Genomic DNA, 26,256 nt, shown 5'->3' on the forward strand with positions numbered 1-26,256 from the left:
TTTGGGGAAACCTGGAGGCCCCAGCAGAAAATTTTTACTTAACAATGCTATTCACATTGACAGAAGACCGAATCGTACATTTAATAAAATTTAAACTTCACTAGGGTTGAATTTAGAATAGTAGCAGAAGAAAAGAGTTGCCAGGTTTTTTTGTTATATGGTTTGCTTGGTATTCAGTTTCCCTTTTAGGCACTGAAATAGTTTGACTTTTTTTCTCTTGGACAATAGAAGAAAAAATGAGAACAAATGTAAATGAAGTCAGATCAAACAAAAAGCCTGCTTGTCAGCTGAGAGTGGGCCCAAAGAGCTCTTTAAGCTTGGCTCAGGAGTGCTCTCCTGAAGCATTTTCAGAAGAGTGGGCTGTGGGTAGGTATGGTGTTTTGCATCTTTTCCAAGAATATGAGCAAACGAAAGAAAAAAAAAAAGGAAAAAAAAAGAAGTTTCTTACACTTTTCAGTATGAATTTCCCTAAAGAAAGCACTCACCATATTGCCTAAAAATACATCGTAAAATGCAATGCTGTGCATTAGCACCGCAACCACACCAGTTGTCAGAGTTAGGGACCAGCATGGCTTGTGCCCTGTTCTTTTGAACACCTCTTTCCTTGCTCTGTAAGTAGAACCCATGGCGCCTGGCTGTCCCCACAGACTGATCCTCAGTGATACACCTCAAAGTTTGACAGGAACCGAATATTTTGAGAAGGAAGACAGTGAATATGTTTTTAATGTTTCCCAGGGTTTATGGCAGTGAGGTCAGTTTGTTGGTAGTTTACAATTAAGAAATATGCTAATGCTTCATGAAATTTAAATGCTACTCTTCATCTATTCCATACTATGAACCCACAGTTAAATTTACAAAGTGGCAGCAATCAGAAGGTTCTTCTGTCTTAATGCATCTGAATTCTCTCATACCTGTGAATAACCAAGCAGCATGGATTTGGTGCCACACCAGCACCAGTTCTACTGTGAGCCCAGGCAGCAGTGAACTGTCCTGCATCTGCTTCTGACAATTTGTATCTGTTACTGTACCTCTTGAAGCACATTGCAGAGCACAGTGACATAGGCATAATGAGTAGCCTGGGATGGCCATAGGGTATGGCCATTCCTCTGGGGTGAAGAAAACACTGGGAAAGCCATGCAAGAGCGAAACAGTCGCTCCAAATGCATCTTCTCCAACAAAGGTGCCTAGACCCCATCACCCACAATTTAAACCTGTCAACAGCAGGGGCTGTGCAAAGGGGAGGGCTTCATGTACCAAAATGTACTAACAAATTGTTTGGACTACCAGTTGAATTTTTCATTAGCAGGGTTTCCTTCTGGGAATTCTTTAAGGTGATTCTGTGATACTTCACTGGCTTTTTATTTCTTGTTTCATGTTCCACTTAAAAAACTGCACCTGTCTTGCAATCCTTACAAGCAGCCTTGATTCCAGTAATGTTACTCTGGCAGCTGAAGTTTTAGTTCTTTACCTACTTAAAAATAATTCATTATTAACATTTGGGAAAAAAATATCACAGAGACATTTCCTGGTAGGTTACATCTAAGTGCTGCCACCAACTATGAGCATCACTGTGACATTTTAATTTTACTAGGTAACTTCTAGTTGTTGGGACATCTCAAAGGATACTTAATAACCTCTAGAAATAAGCACTTCTGGAAATATTAATGATATCTGTCACAGAGAGATCACAATTTCTGAAAAGCAGATACCTGCTCCAAAATGGTGTTGATTCTGTCTACTTCACAGTCAATTAAGTATCTTTTTTCTTGCCGTCTGTCCATCTCCTCTATAATTCTTCTGAACTCTTGAACATCTTTTATGCTTCCTACAGATCTGGCTGTCACTTGCCAGTTGTTCTGTACTGCAGCTTCCATAATTGCCTGAAGAATGGAAAATCCTGTGGGGGAAGAGACAATAAAACTATTTAAAAGCAGAACAAAAATAAAAACTATTTCAAATGTTTGACGAAGGGCTCACAAAAACTTGCATCATCTAAAGAGACACAGACTCACTGAGAGCCTGCAAGCACTTCGCTGCTTGAGAAAACAACAGCGTAGGGACCAGTTTCTTCTTTCAGCTATGCCATTGGCAAAGTCACTGACTTCAGCAGGACGTCTTGGCGGTATATTACTGCAAGACATATCAGAATCTGTCCAATATACCATATTACGAGCCTCTCAGGGATGTTTATGGTCATGCTGGGGTCTACGCCAGCTGAGAATAGGAGCATGCAGCCATTACTTGGGCAGAAGTCCATCAGCCTGAGGAGAGGGACAAAAGGGGTGATTTGCCTGTGCAGACTGCAGCAATGGGTCATTAACTGGCAGGGATCCAAGCACTGCACAAGAATGTCAATTAAGTCATTGCACCGGTCATTGGAGCCACAACCACAAGAGAGTACTTTACTGATACTCACTTTGATTTCAAAAAATGTTTTTAAATATGGAGTCTAGCAGCATTAACCACACTTTCAATATGTTCATTAAGGTAAAACTAACTCATTTAGCATCCTCGACATAGAAGAGAAGCCGCACAGAACGACGAAGGACTACACAATGGGAAATACAGAGGCAAGCAGCATTTCAATTTCTCATGAACAGCTGTACCTCAGTGAAAGGCAGAACCCAAGTCAAATCCCTAAGAGAAAAGTGGTTGAACTAAAGACAGAATCTCTGTCAAATCATGCTTATGTAGGATATTGAATTGCATCCCTTTATTTTAATATGTAGCTGGGAACCTGTTTCAATTCAGGAAATTTAATTTTTTGGATAGCTTGAATTGTTTCAATTCTGGGCAGATGCCAATCAAAGACAGAGGTCATTTACTTCAAGCACACTTAGTGGTTTTCAGTAGAGTTTTATTGTACTGAAGCATATCCATGTGAGTGCTGTTTCTGTCCAGACAATTTATTTCCAAAACTTTCAGTCCAATTATTTAGTCATACTGTGGATTTCTTATCCACAGCCAGATTTGAAAAGCTTACACACAACCACATAAATATACAGGATCAACAACCAATTAACCATGCTCTGTGATAACCAGTTCTCTGAAACTGAAAGGAGTTTGAGCTACAGAGGAACAACATGTTCACTGCTGCAAATTACACCAACAGCTATTCTGAACTCAGACATCCTTGTAGAGGTACAACAATAACAAAGAACTTGTGCTGCAGCCTGATCATCCACAGCCTGCTGTAAATCTGTAGTGGCTGTCTGAAGCCAGAGGAGCTGCACCATTACCTCATTACAGACACAAACAAGGAAAGAATGATTTTTGGGATTACAATTAGATTATCATAATTTACCGTGTGACTTCCTTAGGTCTCACTCAAATGCCCTCACTTTCCCTGTGCAGCCTCCTTGGTTCTTAATGCTTTTCTTTGTATGAATGCACTTTACTATCCCATGAAAGGTAGTGACAATTAATATGTACACTGGTTGAGAATTCTTTCTGGCATCTTCTTTCCTCTGAGACTACTGAAAGAGAGGCATTTACATATGTATAATACAATGAACTCAGTTTTCCTTAACATCACATTTTACAAAAATGATTGTGATGTCTGTGACAGCATTGTGATTGCATTACATGTAACAGGAAGATCTAAGCCTAAGATACTTTGTTGGCTGCAAACAAGGAATTTTTATGTGGAAACATAAATACCACTAATGGGGATTTACAAATGCTTTGTGTACAAAGATGTGCTTTTGAAAAGACTGGTTTCCATTCAGTAATAAATATTTACAACTTTGTTTCATCATTCATATAACATCTAAGTATGAACCTTTAGCTTGCTGTAAACAACAAGTCCATAAATCCAGGATTTTTTACTTCAGATTGAAGAAATTAGTTCAAAATATTATGAAAAATTGACACTTCAAATGTATCTGTAGCTGTGTTTTTTGCTAATGACACATACAAAGCCTACCAACTATCTCAAGGAAAGAAGGAAAATGAATATGCTGGAGTGAAGATGCCATTGGTTGACAGCCATGCTCCCAGTTTCAGCTAACACTGAGTCAGAATTTGCTTTGTCAAATGTTGAACATCTCAGAAGAAAGTTGGGAAAATTTCCTAATTTTGTGCAATTGCATGTTTGTGTGGGTGTGAGAATATGTGTATTTTTGTATGCATGTGTATTAGTCAATGGTTACCATTTCAAGAAAGAGAAGAGCAAGATTACTCAGCAGCCTTTCTCCTATGCATGAAGATACAATTACAGTAAACTAAGACCAAAAAGTATCAGAGCTTTGTCATTTCTGTCTTCTCTGACTCCTGTTTCTCCTTGTCACATCAAATCTTTACAATCACAGTCTCCTCTACCCTTTCAAGTTCTTGAAATCCTTCCTATGGGCACCATCTGTACTGTGCCAGCTCCTCTCTCTTGGGCCCTCTCCCATTCTTGCTTTGAGAAGTACCATTTCCCCCTCCTGTTAGACTTGTTAGACACCAGTCCTTTGATGACCTTTACAGAGCCCATTCTCCTGGTTTACTAAAGCTTGGTTCAAACCTCCTGCTTCCAGGAAGGCAGCACCTGCATCCTCACTGTTCCAATCTCTGCTCTCTCCAGAGACGTCTCATGCCTTCAGCGCCATTTACTGCATTTTACATTGTTACCCATTGCATGGTATTTCTGTAAACAAAATGTTCCAGGCTCCAGCTGTACTTTACCATTAAAAGAGCTGTTACATAAGCAGTATCATTGTTTAACTAAAAGGACAGTTTTATCTTGAAATGTGAACTTTACTTTCTCTTTAGCATAACAATGCAAGCTGTGCCATTTTGGGAGCACTGGCTGGGTAAATGGAAAGGGAAATAATTTCCTGTGTTGTGTGCACTGTCAGTGACCAGGCCTGCACATGGTGCTTTTCCACATCCTGCCCTCAGGACACCCACCTATGAAAGCTCCTCAAGAAATGCTCACCCCTGAGCACCCTGGAGGTGCAGAACTCCTACAGGTACCTCTCATCTTGTTTCCCCTAAAGGAGAAGGCAACAGCCAGCCATGGCAACTATCTCTGGTCTGGTCTTTGTCTGGTGTGCATCACATTCACTCCAAAAGACTAAAGAACTGATAATCCACCACAGGTCCGTGGAGAAGTTGTGCAGGCAGGGCTTTCATCAATACTGTTGCCAGTTCATAGTACATCCATCAAGACAGACAAAAAATAATAATTAAGGCAAGAAAAACTGTCAGCTTCCTAGAAGATGATAGCAATGAGATTATCTTGAAATCTTGAAATTTTATCATCACTAAAATTCAGTGGCCGCTCATTCTGTACTCATTAGCACCAATAGAGAGCATGAGAAAAAATTATTTAGACCCCAGTCTGATCTTTCAACCTCTTTTTTTCAGTCATACTCTGTATGTGTAAAAGCAGTTGGATGAAAGGCAAGCATTTTTCTGGAAGCACTGTTTCTGCGGTTAGTTCATCCGAAGGCACCACATCCCTTCTCTGCACTGTTATTAACAAGTTGGCACTACAGATTTAAAAATAGTCTGGTCACATGATGGCTGTGGCCATACTTGCCACATCATGTAACACACAGGCTTCTCCTGTCATCTTTGAGTGCAATCTCACAAGTCAATCTGATTTGCAGTGCTAAAGGCTAAGAAGATCCTGGCCTCAACATTCAAATATGCCATTGTCTGGCTTATTCTTAAAATACTGATGAATTCAAAGAGCTAGCCTTCATTTAAATAGCCTGCAAAATGATTGGGCTGAAGGTAAATACAGTAATAGAACTAGAACAAAAAGTGCCCAGCTTGCCTCTCAGTGAGCTGAAGCAAGTATTTTGAGTTTTGCGGACTGAAGCCTGCAAAGAAAGAAAACATTCAAAATAAATTTCTCGTAAAGCAGAGAAAATCTTATTCTTTGCAATGCTATCTTTGAACTTTAGGCAATGCAGACAGAATTACATTCTGGCCAGTCCTCCCTGAAGCAGGACTAAGAAATAAATTCAGCCAGTATCTTCCTACCTCTGCCAGGGAAGTAAAGTCTGTGCCTCAGTCTTTCCGATCATTCATTTAATACTCTACACTGACTCTACTCACACAAATGAAGAGGACATTTCACTCTTTTGCATCTCTGAAAGCTCACATAACTTCTCCGACATCCACATAGGCAAAATTCATGTCAGCAGTTTGCTCAGCCATATAAAATTCTATGTGCTACATCACTGAACTTACTCTTGTTTAAGTAACAGCAATCATTAATGTGACATGACTAAATGATCACACTGGAACATCTGTAGTATCACATGAGTCCTTGCAGTTGGCACCAAAGTACTAACTGAAAACAGTTACTACTTATGTAAATCTCTTTTCCTGACTGCTCTTGCTAAGACCTTGGACCTTTAATGTCCTACAGAAAAGAGCACTTGCTCCTTCTTTTGCCTTGCTGAGTATCAACAACCTATGAGGGATGTATTTTCCCAACATGCAGCACACTTGTGCCACCTGAATGAACATAGGCTCTGATCTGGATACTTGTGTTTTGAACTATGTATCTGGGACATGATACAGAGATCTACACTTGTGGCCCATGACTGAACTTCAGGGATTTAAGTGTTGAGCTGTGTTTGTCAAGGGCACAATGAATTCATGGAAAAGGAGGCCATCCAGGCAAGTGATTCCCCATTACAAATACAATTTTTATGACACCAGCTTACACTTCAAGTGTACCAGAGGTCTGTAAGTTGAGATGTACTTGGATATTCTGTGTGTTTGGCATTGAACCTAACACTAATTTGAAAGCAAACAGATCAACATATTAGGCATGAGTGAAAAAACAACTAGCCAACCCCCAAATTCCCCATCATCCAAAATCCCAACATGTCTGTGGAGCAAGTATGCTTCTCATAACACAGGTCTGCTCAACAACTTCCTAAGTAGGGGAAGAAGCAAGGAACAAGCTACTAAACAAGTAACCAGGAAGCAATTCAGGAAATGATGAGTACCCTGGAATGCTCCTTCAGTCTAACACAGTTACGTTTCAATTATTAAATAAAATAGAGTAAGTGCAATCCATCTGGTTTTAACCTGATCACTTCTAGCTGGTAACCAACACATGAAGTGTTACACTCCACTGCTCTGGTAGCAGACAACCTTCTAGACCAATTAGCAAACACATACTAATGTTTTTTGTTTTTTTTTTTAATTTCTGCTTTTTCTGTTCTGTAAACCTCTAGTTTCCCCTGTACATACACTACAGTACTGCAGCCTGTCATCCATAAACAGAGAAATATACACAAATAGGTATGACAGCTTGGTTGAGTGAATGTGAACTTGCCTGGCTCTAAAGGAGAATTTACAGGAACCATCTGGTTCATATTTGTTAGGGATGGGATACAGCTAAAGCTGCAGAAATTCAGAGCTGCTGAATCCAAGTAAAATACCTTTTTTCCACCCTAAATTGCTCTTCCTGAATCCATTTCACCTTGACCTATTCTTTCATAACAACTGTGCATCTAACTCACCTCTCATTTTACTCAAGTTTTAGGTCAGTGCAACTACGTTGTTTTTGAATGAAGCTGTGCCAGTGTAAAATGAGAGCAATGTAGTAAGGGATCAAAGAGTTCAATAACCAAGGACAAGACAAAAAGATGCCATAAGCATATGACTTTCACAATGTTGTGGGCAAATCTGCTGGTGTAGGACAGATAGGGATACCTCAGTGTAAGGAAATGATCCAAAGCTTATCAAAAGAGCTGTGTTCTAGTTTTAGCCTTGCTAAGCAAATCTTTATTTAAATAATTTTCAAAGGAATAATAATTGAGTGAACAGCTTCTGGATACAGATTGGTAACAGAACAGACAAGATGGAACCACATCAAAACCAGAGTAGATTCCATTTGAGGAAAATATGACAGGTAAACAATGATGTAGAGAAGGTAGAATTAACACTGAAAATCAGAAAAAGGAATAATGAATTTTGAGAAGTGACAGAAGGTGAAGAGCATTGTGTTATCTAATGATATGGGCTGTAGGGTATCCTCTATCTACTGATGCTGATGAAACTGATACTGATGCTAGCAGAGTTGTGAGGGGTCTCTGTCACCAGACAGTGCTGAGATCTAGGAGACACGGGCCTAGGAGTAGCACAGAACTGTCCCAAAGAAAAAGTTTTTACATGTAAATGGAAAAATTGTAAAACTACATTAGCATTAAAAGTAATTAACTTCCAAGCTTTAGAATATCTGAATAACAAAAAAATAATTAAAATGCCTAAGTACAGATATTTCACCAGGGAAGCTCTACAGAGTCCGGGGTTTTGTCTGTCCAGCAGAATCCAAACACTAAAACTACGCAGTAAGCGTGGTATTGTCACATATGCAGTGAGATACAAATTTACCGAGTTATATTCCTTTGATATGTATCACTAACACAAATTTCCCTGAGTGACCTGAATTCTCCAGCAAGCACATGCTCCAACTGCCATCAGCAAATCCAGAATAAACCATTCACTGAGTATCCTGTATCCTACTGGTATCAGGAAACTAACACCTTTAGTACAATATCACAGCCTTCTGTGCAAGGTGCAGCTTTCTGTAGTGGCTTTCCCTTGTCTTCTTCACCTTTGAGCTCTTCTAGCTCACAACCATGTTTTTGCAGCCTCACTTACTGCCTCTGGCATGGAGCAAGCAAGAAGTCTTGCTGCTTGCAACAGACCAGCCTCCAGCTGAAAAGCATTTGAATGATATAACCAGAATAGAAGTTTCTTTGTGTAAAAATAGAAGAAACCAAGATACACAGCTATTACTAACCATTTTCTTCAGACCTGCCAGAGATGGATTTTTTTTGTTTGTTTTTTTCATTGCTCCTGTGCATAGGTTATTGAAAAAAACAGATCTAGTCACCATGGATAGAAAGTATCTCAGCCATAATCCTCCTGACATCAGACACCGTGAGGTGACCATTATGATGCCAAAGGGGACTTCATCTGCCCTTAACTTCAGGCACATTTGGATGACAGTCTCTTACACTCTCTTTCTATTCAGGGAGAGAGAGTTGCTGTATAATTTTTCCGTGTTTGAAACATGCATGGAAATGAATGGAAGAACATACATAAAAGAACAAAGTTGTGTCAAGCATCATCACCAGGTATCACTCACAACCTCCACCTGCTATTGAATAACTAAACCAGAACAAAAATCCCAATGTGTTGACTAACACTGAACTGATGAGGCTGATTTACTCTATGTTAAATGTACATATCTAATTGTGTTTACATATTTACCTCAGAAAAAAAGATTCTAATTAGGAATCACAGAGTTAACAATTATCAGTCTAGAAAAGACAATCTGTCTTTACATCCCATGTAAACCCACATTCCATCCATATGACATTTCAGTACACACTTTTCTCTTATTTACTAGAGCAAGCTGAATAGCCACAAGCCACCAGTGAGCTGGGATACTGATGGAAACTATTATTTATTATTCAAAGTAAAGATGCATAATTGTGATAAAATTACAAATAGAGTTAAAAAGGAAAGTATTGTGTGGAATTATCATTTGAAAAAGGAAATAAAAATTAATTCTTTTTAAACTTAAATAACTTTTCTTAGCCAAAAGAGAGAATCACTGCCTTTATTCTGTTAAAGGCAGTAGATGTTCTGGAAAAAGGAAACTTACTCACTTATCAACAGCAGAGGATTGTGAAAATATCTAAAAATTGGTTTCATATATTCAAAGAGTAAAAAACATAATTTCAAATTATGCTTTAAACTTAAAAATATTGGTAACACAAGTTAAGTCTTTATCACCCTACATTAGGGGTTTTAGCACGTGTGTGCAAGAGCATCACTGTTTGCCTTCTCTTAAAAACATGTTTGGAATTGCTGAGTCTACAAAGTGATAAATACTGTTCCTTTGGAGGAACAATCACAGGAGATTATGGTAATCAGACTATGAATTGAAATACATATTCATCACAAAAAAATCCCTGGATTCACCTCAGATGAATGTCTTTGGAAAAAATAATGCTAGTTGAATTGTTCTCAGACATAGTAAAATTATTCTATCTGGCCTTCAGTCAATCATGTTAGAAGAATACTTATTCCACTTCCTAACATTTATCTGCACTTTTAGTTTTCAAGCTACCTGAGCAAACAGATCTTATGCCTCTGAGAATTTTCATTAACAGATGCTATCAGCCTTTCAAAGTCTGTCTGCATCAACATCTCACCTTTTAGTAGCCAGCATTTTATTTGCCCTTGCAGCTGGAATGTGTTTCATATCTCAACCCATAAGTTAATTTCTTTTTATTTATTTTGAACACACACACACACACAAAAAAAAAAAGGCACAAGCAATCAAAGGGTGACTACCAAGCTTAAACATATTCTGAAATTTAAATGAGTTTTTATGGTAATATAAATGATAATTTATGGATCCATATTCACAGTCTGCACATGTGTTTAGTTTTTGTCACTCAGCTGGCTATTTCTGCCTCGTTTTTGATAATAGCTGGCAATATGGAGCTTTTATACATCACTATTTCCTATAGTTTTTCAGTACATTTCTCTTCATAACAACGAGGTATTTGTTAATTACAAGGCCTTGTATCAATTCTAAACTGGTCCATACAGCCCCTAACTACTTGGTAATACAGATATGGTCTGAAGTGAGCTTGAACATACAAATATAGTTCATCTGCATTGACCAGAGTGCCAAATGTATAATCTAATCTGCTTTATACTGATTCCTCCTGCAGTGATGCCACAGGATGACAATTTACAAAGTTACTGGAGAATTCCGTGGCATCAATAGGCAACACCCAAGCACAAAGCTTGGGGGTAACAAGTTACCTTTCAGAACACTTCACACAGATGAGCCAGCAGAATGAGGACGGACTGGCTCAGTGCTCTGTTTCGATGACCCAACTCCCTTCCTTCTTGCAGCATAATGCTCTGTTTATTCTGCAGGGTGGTGACACACAACAGGCTCATGTAACCTGCAGATTAGAGACTTCCCACTGGCTGCCAGTCAGGAAATCCCTTTGGCTTTATCTGCTATTCAAGAAAGAAACTAAAGGGGAAACAATGTCTTGCTTTTGTTATTCAACCTCGTAACACCATTTGGTTATTAGAAGTCTTTTCCACTGCACCAAAAATCAGAAGTTTAGCATCTGATATCCCTTCTCTCCTAACACACAGACTATTTTTTGCCTGCTGTATTTTATTTTGCATCTTCTAAATACAGGGGTTGGTAAGCTCAGATGGGGGAAGAAACCGCAGGTGTGTGTCAGATCTCTGGTCAGTTAAGGCACATGCTGCTCCTGATTTAGTTCAGGAAGGCAGCTCACATGAAACATTAGGCTGGATTATACAAAAATGTGCAAACATTTCAGCATAAAGATTTACTAAACAGAGACAAGGATGCGATTCAAACATTTAGCTCTGGCTTCACTGCTCCCAAGTTTCCACGTGCTCAGTTGAGGAAGGAAGTAAAGAGGCATTCTTGGAGTTGGATCCACAAATAAGGTCTGGGCTTCAGATCCAGACTTTTCTACAGCACAAGATACTTACAAAAAACATAAGGAAAAAAGGTAATGTTGCTTAGGCATGGGCAGAATTTTTCTAATTTACTGCTCTGATAATTGACAATTGGAAATACCAGTATGACAGGCTTCACAGAGAAATTGGCCTCCAGTAACCTATATGACTTCAAAGGCAACTTCAGCAGAAGCTCAACCTTACCTTACAATCACCTTGGGCAAAACCTGGTCCTGCATATAAAGAACCTTTTGACAGACACTCATATGCCCTCAAAATCTGTCCAAAAATTAGCATAATGGAAGTGTACACTGCTGGATCACTATGAACATGGAACAGTATCAGCAAAAGGTTATGCATTCTTCATGAATTCATGTCCTCTAGATCTTTGTTAACTGCTACTGAGCTACAGATAGATCTCTATCCATGACACTACAGTAAAATAACTGAACATGTAGAACTGTGTTTCTTAGTTTTATATTATAAATAAATGTAGAAAAACAGTCTTGTTCTTGCACATGTTCAGGGTAAATAGTAAAGGTTCTGTTAAATGATCTAGAAATGGCAATAACCAGAGAATTTGAAAGAAGTAATATTTTTACCTATGATTCTTTCAGAAATGGGCTCACTTCACAGTACAGCAGAGGTTAACATTTTCACAGATACCTGTCTTTCATTTCCAAAAGTGACTTGGGTAGGATGGTGGGAGCAGGTTTTCAGAGGCAATTAAGATGCAGATGCTGAAGAACCTCAGCAGGTGAGGAATCTGCATTCCACTGCCTTCAATTACAGCCACACATAGCTCTCATTGCTGCTTTTCACAATGTCATTCTCTGTGTGTTGAAACCCTAAATATCTCTGAAAGACCTGTCCTGTGTGCCTTTGGAAATCACTTACCAAAATAGGATATCTGCATCTCAGGATACGTACTCTGTGGCCTGCTTAAAAAGTGGCACAGAATTCTCTACAGAATATGCTGCTAATTAGTTATTTCACTGTAACATGTTCAACAAGTGCACAGATAAAGACTGTCTGACTAAATGGGATTTACATGGGATCTGAGACAAACTATCAATTGTTAGCTTGAAGAAGAAAAGGAAGATAGAAAATTCCCCTCAAAGGCTGCAAAGCAGTAGATTAACTATTACAAGGAAGGGGTTGCATATAAACCACATACTCCCTATTTTCATAGGTACAAACTTAATTTTCTTAATGTTTTCTCAGAATTGCTTTGTAACATTAGGCAGCTGTAGCAAATACATCCTTGAGACCAGACAGGCTCAGTACTCAAATTATGTTGGGCTTTACACACAATTATGCTGCCAAGTGTTTATTATTATTTAAAATATTTAAATGTTATTTGAATATTCAATCTGATATTCAGTGAAACAAAATAATTATTTTATTCCATTTGCTTTGATTTTATACTGATGCATGACTATTCTTCCATGAATAGAAAGCCTCACAAATCTCATTGCATGGTTAGCAAACTAAAATATACAAGAACTTTAGCATTATCTCATCTGAAGGAGAAAATATACAGTAACTAGCATACACAGCTAGAGGTCCAAGCACTGATAGTTCTCATCTCCCAGTTTACCATTACTGTAGTCACCCAAGAAAGCAAGATTACACAGAACAATGGAGGTCCCTGGTATAAAGAGTGGAAAAGTTGTGTTTTGTGTAAATCAACACTTTAAACAAAAAGGCTCTCATTCCATCACTGTGCTCCTGCAATTGGGTGACACTTATCTATTCTATTTTTTACCCCCAAGTAAACTAAGTGGCACTTCCTGTTACTGTAGTTATCTCTGTGAGGGTATGAAAAACAAGTTAAAACCAGGTCGGTCACACCTGCAAGCAAATGGAGTTGACTTCAATAAGAAATTTCCATCTAATTTTACTAATTATTAATATACAGATGTTCTAGGCTCAAAATATGATGCCTGAGCTAACTCCAGGGAGCTGGTCCCCCCTGATTGTACTCAATACTGTCCAACACTCTCTCTGCAGTGAAATATCAAGCCAATATCTTTCTTTTTATAGCAAGAAGTTATATTATTGTTTCTGAAAAAAAAAAAAGGGCAATAAAAGCGCAAACATTTACAAAGCATATTCTTTAAACACTGGATTATGACTGTGATATGTAAAATAGTGTAAATGAGGTCTAGAATCACATTCCAGCTGTACTGCTATGTTTAACAGTTCCTACTAAGGTCTTAGCTCCCTGTGCCAGATATTCTTGCTCACTGTTTGGAGCATGCCCCATCATTTCATTGATTCCTTTTCTTTTTATTATTTTTAATGCAGCAAAAGTTTTGTCCCTGTTTTAAAAGGTCTAGGCTTTGCATCTCTTGCCTCAATCTTTGGATATCCCTTTTATCTCTCCGGTAACCAAAGTCTTGTTGATTTCACTCCTATCTTTCAGAAAGAGCAATGTTGTCTTCCTCTGCTACACTTCATGGCTTCTACTCAATTTACTTCCCCATTGTGATTTACCTCTGTCACTTTGGATGACATGGAACAGAGGGACGGTTCAAAATAAAGGCATTGTGAAATCCAGAGGGCTAAGACCATGGTCCTACAGGCATGCAGTGAAGCACATCCATTCTACACCTCCATTGATTTTGTTACAGTAGTGGCCCAGGTACTCTGGGATAAACCACGTCAGACCTTCAGCCTACCCTAAGCACACTCCTAAATGTCCTCTGTACACAGGACTCCTGAGATGAGTGGATTTATCACATTATCTATCCTGAATGGCAGAAGAGAAATAACTTGATTTTCTAATTCCTTAGCCTTCCACATAATAATCTCACTTCATTTTCCACATATATTATTTTATTCTCCTTCTTACATCCTGGAACTATAACACCTTGGGAGTGAAGCAGGAAGAGAGCTAAATTGTGTATGTTCTAGATCTTGCCCATTCCCTGCCAAGAGTTTTAGAACATTGACAATTAATACTAGCCAAAATCTGCTTCAGATAAAGCCACGTGGAGTTTTTGTGAGAATTTAGAGATAATTTGCAATTATTCCAGCCATATTTCCAAAGAGATTGGTGTGTATTATTCCAGAAAGAGTTCACAAAAATACTCAGTTTAGATCTAAGCATCTCAACCTGAATGACAGGGTTTGTCATTCCAAATTTAAAATATTTAAAATACACTGGCCAAAGAAGGGAGAAAGGGTAAATTTGAATCCAAATGATCACATTTTAGAAAGTTCCAGAGATCAATTCACAGTCAACTGACATGATATTCAAGCAGTACGGAAAAGTCTAATACACTGGATATACTTCCCACTGATTCCTCTAGGAACAGTGAATGGAGCTGCACATCTGGTGTGGCATAGGAAAGCTCTTCCTTCCTATTATTTGTATTTTCTTCAATGATTTTCCTCTTAAATACAATACACTCCTGACAATTTGAGAAATATTTCAATCCCTACAGATGCTTCAGTTCCCGTGTCCTTCACACAGTTTCTCAGAGCAACAACACTGAGTATGATTTTCAAACACTTCTGGATCCACCTTTAACACTTCAGTGCTATTGCTTTGAAATACTCAGGGAGGTTCTGTACCAGCAGATGTCTTTGAAAGAATGACTTAAATTTTCACTTGGCATTTGAAGACCAAAATTGTGCCTTTTCTCCCAAGTGCTCCAGAATAACATTACCAGCACAAAGAAAGCTGGGAGACGAAGACTCTGAGGTAGCAGCACTCAGACTGCATTAAAGCAGTTGTTCCACAATCAGCCAGAATGTGGTGGAAGGCAACTTCTCCTTACTTTGATGGATCAGACTACATCCCTCTACACTGTGTAGTAAATAAAACTCCAACACCTGTATCTGACATACACATATTGACTTCAGTGATGTATTGCTAAAAGTCTATTTCAAATATTCTTTCTCCCAAAAGCCACCTGAATAATACACTTCATTTCTTTGGATAGAATCCCAAGAAAAAAAATTAAATAAAAAGGGAGACATCTTTAAAGACAAAATATTTCTATGGTGCTTTTTTTTTTTTTTTTTTGGCCAGAAGCCATGTAATTCTTTTCTGGCTGGCTTGTTCTGTCACAAAGAGAATGACCTTTATTGAATGGTCAGCAAATGTGATGGTTTTAAAGCAGCTACAGTTGTGGTAAAACTGATGCACCATCATTGTACTCTTGCTCACAAAATGCAGAGGCTCCACTGTGTATTGTCAAAGCAACTCACAGCAGCTGAATGCAACAATCCAATTAGTGAAACAAGCACAGTTCATGCATAAAGTCTCTTCCAGGCACCATTAGAAAACAAGATCCCAATGTACAGAGACTTGCCTTTTAAACTACATATTTCTATGAACTGCAGAAGAAAAAAGGATTACCTTGCAGTTTGACTTATCTAAAAAGACAAGAGGCCTGGAAGGGGCTGTCTTATAACACTGTGGTAGAACTGGCTACTAGAACACAATAGTGTGCAGCAATCCTTATGATCAGAGCCACAGATGATGGTAGAGACATCAACTTCTCCATTCTCCACAAGGAATACAAAACAAGCTTGCTTTCCTGGCAGGGCAATTTTTTGTTATGTAGTTTAATGGATTCTGGGGTCTCTTTCCTGTTACTTAGGGTTTTTGCTTTGAAAACTGAATACAATGAAGGAAAAGGCCTCAGTTTTAATAGGATTTTCATTCTGGTATTTGTAAGGGCTAGTGTGAGAATGAACACTACATGCCACCAGGACTAAGAGATAAGAATCTTAACACTCCATTTTGTCTAAGTGATCTACTCCATCTGCAAAAATACTCTCACCACTAGAAGATATAACTTTGTACCATGGTTTCATTTGACTCCTGTGCTGCCACAAGTACCATTCATCTTCTGTATGAGGCAAGACAAAAATAACATAACTTAGGCTGCTTGTCTGGAAAGTAACAGGCAAGAAATATGACAACAAGCAAACTTGACTACTGGCCTGGTGGTGGTTATGTCTGGCTAGAACCTACACCCTCCACCCACGCCTTTTTACTTGGTCCTTACAAATAGACATGATTCTGGCAAATTACTTACAATAATTTTTAATAAAAATACAAACTAACACTGGGGGCAAAGGGAAAGCATCTCTCATTCACATCAATAAAACAATGTTTAAGACATCTACAAAGATAATGCACAATCATTGTCGCCCTGAAAACTCAGCTTCTGAGGTTGCTGACATGGTTTTCTAAGGACTTTCCCAGGACAGTAACTATAAACATAGATATGTGTACATTCTTTCTGTTACACGTCTTGTGATGGGCATCTCTCATGGCCAGTGCAGTAAGAAAGTGTTATCCTGACCATCCAATCCCTGGCCGTGGTCAGAAGCCTATAAATCCTGGGAGGAAAAATAAACTCTTCTTTTCACCACACCTCCACCTGTGTCTGTGTGATCTGTTCATCTTCAGCGGCGACAATCATCACTATACAACAGTATGGAAACATCACGGGAACAGGACCACAGTGAGCAGAAAATAAAACAAATGTGGAAAAGTTTGCTCTGCACCTGAACAACTGTAACCAAACTTGCTATATTTGTTGTAACAAAATGCATTAATGATAATTTCATGCTTTTTATTTAGGATGCATTCATAAATATCTAGAAATGATAACTTAATTTCAAATAATTTTATATTATGCAGAAGGGCAATAATTCCATAATTTAATGAATTAAAAATCATAACTAAGTACCTGATTTGCTTTTGACCAAATTTAATACAGGAACACATTTACAGTATGTTTACAGGGTCTTAACTTACTTATTTTTAAATAGTTATTAGTACAATAAAACCAAGAGTGTGGATAACAACAACTACAGGCAGGTATGTAAATAACTCTAGTCTCAGTAAAATTATACTCCTGGACAAAATAATATTATAAAATATTTAAATAATATGGGGATATTACTAAAGTAATATCCTGGTAAGTTTCTTTTCAGCAAAAAAGTAGCATGTTTATTGTTGTCTTTTCTTCTGTAAAGTATGGTTAGTGGCAGCTCTCAAATTTTTGATACCCTGCATACATATGTGGGCTTATAACTTCACTTACTGTTTATGGAAATCTCCCATTAGCAATTTTTACTTCTTTAATTCAGTAACAAAGCTGGTGAATTTTTTTTTCAATTGACATTACATTCATTGGAAGAACAGACTTTTAGGAGAGAAAGGGACCACAATGATAAATTAATGCAGGCCAAACTGAAATTATAACTCAGGCTGAAAAAAAAAAGAAGGAAAATGTTTTTTGAAATGAAAGTTAATGATGCTTATTTTCAAAACTGAACAAAGATTAAACTAAAAGTTAGGCTTGAAATAGCATGGACCAGATTTCTTGCAGAAAAACTAACATTTACCAGCTTGGCCCAAAATGAATTTTGCAGTTTCTGTTTCACTCAACATTTCCCACTCCTTCTCAGGTTCCACTTGACTTTAAGTTATTCTTTCCTAGCTTTAATTCTGTCAGGCAGGAAAGAAAATATACATTTTTTACTTATGTTCAAGAGCCTAGTGGTATGCTATCACAGAATAAAGTACAAATTCCTGGAAAGGAAATGAGAAAATATTCAGATTGAGAAGATGACACTGCACCAAGGAATATTCTGCACAGGACAGTAATTTAAAAAAAACTAAAACCAGGGAAATAAAATCGCTTTCACGTTTCTTTAACAAATATGTCCCTAAAATCCCTGAGGAATCACAGAGAAATCATTAGAACATAATTTTTATTAGTTTACAGAAAATGAGTTTCCCTTGCGACACAGCAATTTCTGCTTTTATTGCTTCTAGACTCCAGTCTCTGTGTGACAACTGAGGCTGTGATTCCTCTTATTGTAACTCCCATAAACATACCTCAAGTAATAAAACTGAAACTAATTCTCAATTTTCTAGCAAAATGTCCACTGAAGCCTCCCCGTTTCCTTCCACTGTACTGTAACAATATGCAATTATTTGTTTAAAGTAGTTCTCAAGAATCCCCATTGTGACAGACATTGCAGAACCGAGTAAAAATGTATTCCCTCCCCACCTTCAGTAATGACTGTATGTTAAATACAGTAATTAAGTGAAGTTCTACCATCTGACCTCAAGAGTGGTATAAATCATGACAATCAAAATATTACAAAGTGGTCCATAGCAGAACTTCTCATTATTGATGCAACGAACTCATTGTTCTTAAGCAAACATTTTAAGTAGCATCCATTATTCATGCAGAGTATGAAAGATTACCTATCTGGGATTTAGAAAAAAGAGCACATTTGAATATCAAAAAATGGCAGATTTTTTAATCTTTTATAAGAATGGTTTTGTACAAGTTCTTATCTCTATGTTACAATTCTGTTGTTTGAAATGGACACGTAAGGAAATTATTTTTAAACACATTAGGTCAAATCTTCACCTGTGCAGATCTGCATAGCTTCACTTCAAAGAAATGCAATGAATGGCTTTTGCTATGCTCTGAGCCATATGCTGATTTTTACACAACTGAGCTGACTTGGTTACATCCAGTACCAGTCTAAATTTCCTGCAGTAAAGGTTTTAATGCTAAAAACATTTTGACAAAACCCAGCTTTTGAGTCAAAGGAAGGTTGCTAAAGTCATAGATGCACTATCTGCAGAAAAATGCAAATTAATATCCATAAAGCAAGAAGATATCTATGCTAAATGAATAGCACTTAAAACTTAAGTAAAAATAATACCATTGTTCACGTTATCTTTTTATCCATAATTTCCATAGGAGACCCAATAAAATGTTATGAGGATGCAGCTGGCACCTAAAATTCACTGAGACAGACAATGATGTGTTTATATTGCCTACTGTGGCCAGTTTTTGAAGGTCAACCCAGAGATTACATAAATTAAATCTAAATTGTAATGGTCTACAGCTGCTTACACTCAGTATATTAGATTATTGAAAGCTCAGTGTAGTTCTCTACACTTCAAAATTTTGAAGTTGCTGTTTTTATTCATCCCTCCAGATGTGTAGTTTGAAGACAATTTGTTGAAATAATGAAAATTACTACTATATAATTGAGAATTCATAATCAAATGCCAAATTCAAAATCAAAAGCCAAGCTGAATATTTTCCTGTAAAGGAAATGGTGCTTTAATACAGAGATATTAGTATATGGTCATGTCAAAAGGGAAGAATTGTTTGGTCTTATACGTTATGACTTCTGTATGCAGTTATATTCCCCTCTGATCTGGACTGTAAGGAAAACATGAAAACCAAATGGGTCACTATTAAATGTCTGCCATTCACATCCATTTTGTTGTTTCCATTGAAAAGTGTAGCTAAGTGGTTCCAGAGAGGACGACTACAATAATAACTACACTAAAACAATATAGATGCACACAACTTTCACTTGCATCAACATATATAAAAACAGACAAATAAGCAATGTGACAACCCTGCAAAATGCTTCAGGGCACCCAAATCCATGTTAAGATGTGGAAAATAAGTCTGCTTTTTTATCACTCTTTTTTTCTTACTGAAACAGGACAACTACAACGTTGTGATTAATGTGCTCCAAAAGCTTTTCTTCAAACTGTCTCCATGATATGGAATATCTCTTAAAGCACCATGAACACTTGGGTAACAGAGACTGTTAATTGCAAGACTTTTTAAAATAGCACAGCATGAAACTCAAACTGTTAGTGCATAAATTACTGCTGCCTTGAGGCTGCAGTAACTTATGCATTCTTGTATTCTCCCTCAAACACCTTCCCCTTTCAAAGAGAAGTTCAGGTCTCCACTCCCACCCCCACCTCACCACCTCTTTGTGGCAACTGTTACAAAGCCATTAAAAATCCAAAATCCACAGGCCTGCCCAGAGAACTGTGCAGCAAATGGCAGGGAAAAACACCCAGGGGGCTCTGGGGCTTTACTTTCAAGAAATCTCTGTAAAAATGGTACTGCAATAATTATGTGTTTATATAACTCATTATTATTTGTCTACAGTCAGGCATAATTTGATTTTATTCCTTTAATAAAAACTTGATCTAATTTGAGATTATCACTGTCAGTTCATGGACAAGCCCAACTGATCAATAATGCCAGCACTACCGAGCAATAGGCAATTCTATCTACAGAGCAATTACTGACATAGATGTAGTCAGCTGAAAGGCTTGATCTTGCTGAGCCAAACAATGTCAGAAGACTGGCTTCTTTATTTTTCATATCCATATTTTTGTTCTTTTTTTCTTTTTTGTTCCCCTTGAAGAAGAAAAAGCCTTAACTTGCTATTAAAAGATGTGCTAAACTCTACAAACTGTAGACTAATATTGGCTCCCAAAATCATAATATCTCCTTTTTTCATCAGGGAAAAAAAAGCCAGTAAGAACTAAGATTGCAGCAAATAGCACTCTTTGATCTAGAAATGCACAGTATCTTCAGTCCTAGCAGCAGATCATGACAGAATCCAGTCTATGATGGTGTTATGTGTACATAATGCTGGCAAAATAAATAAATTGCACTGAAAGGATTTCATACTGCAGTTCTGACTTAAACTCATCAAATTAAATTTTTGATGAATTAATGCACATTGACTAAGGTAAATGTAGCATATGATTGTGGCATTTTGTAAAAATAAGTGACAATTACAGATTCTTTGAAATATTTTAGACAGCTCAGCAGGACATAATGTAACTGAAAACTAAATTCAATAGAGGAAAGATATTGTTTGTATCACATGTCCATCCAACATTTTAGTTTATTTGATGCATTCATCCATTAGAACCACACATACTTCTGTATTAACTACTCCACTCTAATTGAAGGCACCCAAGAGTTTTAACAAATGCTTTCCCATGCTAATTCTGAGACTACATTATTATTTTTATATCACCAATGGGATCATAGTATGAATTTACAAAGCCATATATAGCTACAAAAATTACAGTATTAAGTCCTCAGAGTGACCGGCATGAAATACTTTTGCTAAAAAAGACTCCTGACAGTGTCTGCATTATTTGCCATATTTATTTAATGGCTTCAGAGTGTCTAAAATATTCTAAGGGACCCTCAGAAAATCTTTAATGACCATTGTCATGCATTTTCTTCTATGGAAAAGTCCCCTTAATTATGACTGTGAGATCTACACAGCTTAAGAACATCTCAGAGGCACTGTGTTAGGAGTGCTTTGTATGCCATGCCACAAGAACAGGAAAGGAGAAAAAGGGCTTTCCACTGAACAGCCTTTCATTAGGCTAAGATAGAACAGGCAGAAGTGTCTTTTACTTTGCAAAGGGGAAAGAAGCTTCAGTTAAATGCTCACAACACATAGGCGCTGATTAAAAAATGCCACAACTGAAGAAAGCAATCTGGATGTGTATTAGGCCCTGGGCAGGAGGATTCATGCACTGTGCAGTGGTCCTGCTTCTATATAACCCATTCTCAAGTAAAATTGGGCAGATTATCAAAATATGAGTTACCAAAAATGAATTATTGCTCTTCTGAACATGAATATAGAGTGGAGAAATAACTCATAACTTCAGAAACAACCGAAGAAATGTTTTAAAGATATTAGCGCTTTATGCAAATAACAGTCTTCTTACGCCTAATATGTGTACAACCCTGACAATTCACTGAACGTAATTATTACTATCAGCATTGACAAAAATATCTCCTAAGCAAACAGCACCTTAAAAGCTCCTAAGAAAACTTACCAACCACTTATTGTATGTGCTAACCTTTCCAGACTGCTGCTGGTATGCGCAGCACAGCTCTGGAATGCTCACAGCTTCTCAAGCACTCACAGATTCAGCATCAGTCATTGTGCTGGGGCACAGGACAGACCAGAGCTGTGTTTCCAGCAGTCACAGCTCTGGCTTATGAAGGAATTCACTTTCAGGTGTGTTGCACCAGCCCACACTGCTCACTAGGATACTGCCTTGGCAAAAGCACCTTACTTGGGCTCTATCCCATTCACCTGGAAGGAGCACAGATGTACTTTACATGCAAATCCAGACTCCAGGGCTCACCTGCATGGTGGAATGGTGCCTGAGGAATCTGGCCCTAAGTACTTGAGGAGAAACACTTCAGCATTAAGGGGATACTTTGCTGCTGTAAGAGATGACAACTCTGTTCAGTTTAACAAACTGAAGAGGGGCCCTGAATAATGCTGTTAAGCTGTGCAAATCATTGACTGCTGATTTGTTTCCTTGGGCTGCTGACAACCAAGGTAAGTCAGAAATACTTAAAAGTGCAAAGCAACAGTCTGTGAACACGATGAGCTCAGACTGAGGAATAAAACCTCAGGTCACCTTTCCCTCCCAATGATTCTTTGCATCATGAATCAAAGCAAAAGAGGTGGCCAGGAAAAGCTATGCATCTAGAGTTGAAAAAATGAATAATTACTTGTTACTGAGTATAAAATTCATATCAGGAACTTTTAACTTTTTTTCTTTAGAGATTAATGCTTAATCACTTTATGGAGCTATTTTTCATCCCACTGTACTACCATATCTTATATACCTCCTGGAATGCAGGCTCACAGTGCTGTCCTACTCTGAATTGCAGGAACTAAAAAAAAAAGGAAAAGAAGGTGTGATACTAAATGTCTCAAGAGAAACCAGAGAAAAATCTATCTCTGTGAGAGAAAAATCCTTTAAAAACTCCTTAACCTAAATACGAGGTCATTTTACCTGCTTGCTGAGTGGGTTTGTCACGGATGCAATTACATTTATTCTCCTGCAAAGCATTCAAGTCATCTTTATGCTGACTAAAACAGCTGATATTTTCAAAAAAGAAAAAGGCATGTGGTCAAACTAGTTCAGAAAATTCTCAGAACCCTGAAAGAAGAAACTACATCTAAATTGGCCAAGTGTCATGAAGGAAAGTATTGGAGACATAACCAATGGATTCATTCATATAAACTCCATGGCAAACATCTTTAAGTAACTACCTTAAATACAAAGCTTCTAAGTAACCCATTATGACTTTCCTCAAAGGCTCAAGTATTTTTCTAAGTGAAAAGGGAAATTCACGGTAATTTAAGGGAATTGATGGCAAAATTTAAGGGAATTCTTGTGCAGGAGCATGGAAAACTGCTTTCCATTAGTAATCATGACCACTGATTTCCAGCACGACATTCCGCACATCTAAGTTGAAGCTCACAGTGCTTTCAGCTCCACAAAGGTATTTCTATACACATAAGCAGATGAAGACCAGGTTGTTAACCTGCTGATCAGTACATCAAATCTTCCATTCAAAAAATGGGACTGGAACCCCTTACATACCAACATTCTCTCATTGCTCCTTGAGACCATCAATTGAAAACCACTTCAAAAGCACACAGGCTTTTGAACAAAAGCTAAATTCTTACACACCATTCACCCAGCATGGTATAGCTCTGTATCAAAAGAAATTCAAACTGCATATGAAGTCTCTTTCAGTAGTGAGAAAAGAATGTGCATATCATTGCTCAGCTGAGAAGCTGTTCTGGAGCATTTGAGGCCACCCTATAGAAGGAGAAGCTTTGGTTTACTAATTCATTTAGATACTCCATTTTACTCATCTATTTCTCAAGCACTGGAGAAATCTCCTTTGTGTTTGGTGTTTTTTACTATTTTCAACTACTATAGTCGTTTTATTAAGCTACAACAGCCTGTGCTCATTCCACAGAAGTTCTTCACCCAGTGAATGGTTCATGTGCCTGGGCTGAAAACCATCTTATCACCACATCAAGCTCAAAGAAGTGTGTAGTCTCTCACAGTGTATGCTGGGAACCTATTCCCTCATTGTGAATAAGAAACAGCCCTTCTTCCATAAATATCACAGGCCACCAGTAACAGTTGTCACTCAGGCTAAGAAAGAACGATTTCTAGGTGAAGAAAGATGCACAGGAAGAGCAAACACACAGTCAACATCCAGTGAAAGGTGATGACATTTGCAAACTTGTAAGAATACTAACATGCTAAATAAGTGCCACCTTAACTGCACTAAGGAGCAAGGTGTCAAAATGTCCTTCCTTTGAAAAAATTATGATAACCAGAACATGTTACTCCACTGAAGTAGTCAAGTTCACATAGTAATGCAATGTTACACATCTCTTTTTGGTACATACTTGAAAATGGCTTCATCTTGATTTTGTATTAAATAGTGCTGCTTTCTTCAGTCCCACTGGGAGTACCAGCCCCCTTATGCAGATTTTAAGTCACCAAGACAGTTTACTTCATGGACAGAATCAGCCCAAGTCCCCAGGTGAAGCCAGCCTGCCTTTCTTGGAGCATCCATATGCCAAAGACACCAGTGAGTTTTAAAGCTGTGCTGCATATAGAGATGCAAAATAATAAACTCAAGAAAAATAACTTTCTGACACTCCTAGATCTGTTGGATGAGATGGACTAAATAAATGGGTTTAATAAATATTTACCCTCAGTCTTTTGCATACAGGTTTTTTTTTTCTTACAGACTTCCTTTCTAGTCTAAAAAGTCCTATCTCCTTTCCAGGATCCACAAATTCCACCTTGTCTCCTCTGGTTCCAAGCAAAGCCTGTCCATTACCTCTAAGGCTTGGCTTTGTGTCAAGTCCCTGCCTTTGCCTCAGAGCAAAAGGGTCAACAATGCTTCTCATGTATCTTTTCAGCCCCTTCCCCCTCCACTTAGAAACTGTTGAAACTTTAGCTTTGTTTCAGGAAATCTGGAAAAGCAAGATTCTGACCATTTAAGCCTTGCTGTTGCAGACATAAAATCAACTGAGGACAAAAGCATCTGCCACTTAAATTACTTGTGCACACAATGAAAAAATTAAATGTTACGGCTCCACCAAAAGTTGATACAGCATGCATATTTATGAAAAGATAAATATTTAAAGGCATGCATTTACCCAACTCAGTTTAGAAATACAGTAATTTGCAGACTTATCTCTGCAAGGCGTTGGTGAGTAGCAATGATGCCGGTTTTCCTGTTTACTACAAAAGATATTCAGGGCTTCAGCTCATGATACCGAGGGTTCTGGTTGCTTTCATTAGGACCACAAGGATGGACACATCCTACTTTAGAGTACCAGACATCATTTATCCTGAACCTTCCCATTCCTACTCTGTACCCAGAATGTTCTGACTCAGGTTTATGACCTGATTTCATGTAAGGTCAAGACAGATTCTGACACTTTTTCAACCTCAACTGGATTCCCACTCAGTGTAAATGTGGATACGAGGATACCATAATACCCTTGTCTTTATCAATGGGCTGACACACTTCCTTATTCTCTGAGGCTCCATGGAGCAGGACACAAATGTAGTGTACATGTGCTTGTTGGAGAACACTGCTGACAAGAGTTCCAACAGCTTCAAGGGATGCTCAGGCATTGGGCCCGGGCATCTCAACACCAACTGAACCCACTGTGTGTACTCAACTGCTGTAAAGAGGCACAAAGCTGCCATACAGAATACCCCCATGAACTCTGTGCTGTTGGTCTGAAGCTGCATCTTGCCTGCATGATACATCTCATGCTGGATGACTTTCAGAGTTGATTCATTCCTCTTGTTCATAAGCTAGAAAAACGGTTTAAGTGATTACCAGGGGTAAGCTAAACAAATAGCAGCTAATGGGAAAGAGCAGAAGTAAAATGCTTAAGGCTCTCAGTCCACCTAAAAACCGGCCAACATCCATTCTCCCACACAGGGTTTCAATGTTTGTTTGGGCAAGGATCAGTGAAAGGGCTTTCTTCTGTATCTGTGTTCCACAGAGACCAAGATAAAAGGACTCGGTATGAGACTCAGAGATTTCAGAAGAAATA

At 38.0% G+C, this 26,256-nt stretch overlaps 1 protein-coding gene across 3 annotated transcripts in view; it reads right to left on the bottom strand.

The window, feature by feature from the left end:
- GRIA3 (glutamate ionotropic receptor AMPA type subunit 3) overlaps positions 1-26,256 on the bottom strand; it is a 145,782-nt gene that overhangs the window by 78,190 nt on the left and 41,336 nt on the right. For all 3 annotated transcript variants that reach the window (XM_058848113.1, XM_058848112.1, XM_058848115.1), the window contains exon 4: positions 1,710-1,897. In XM_058848113.1, coding sequence (XP_058704096.1) covers positions 1,710-1,897 — 188 coding nt within the window. The remainder of the gene's footprint in view (positions 1-1,709; positions 1,898-26,256) is intronic.

The sequence above is a fragment of the Poecile atricapillus genome, chromosome 12, assembly GCF_030490865.1.
Source record: "Poecile atricapillus isolate bPoeAtr1 chromosome 12, bPoeAtr1.hap1, whole genome shotgun sequence".
Lineage (NCBI taxonomy): Eukaryota > Metazoa > Chordata > Aves > Passeriformes > Paridae > Poecile > Poecile atricapillus.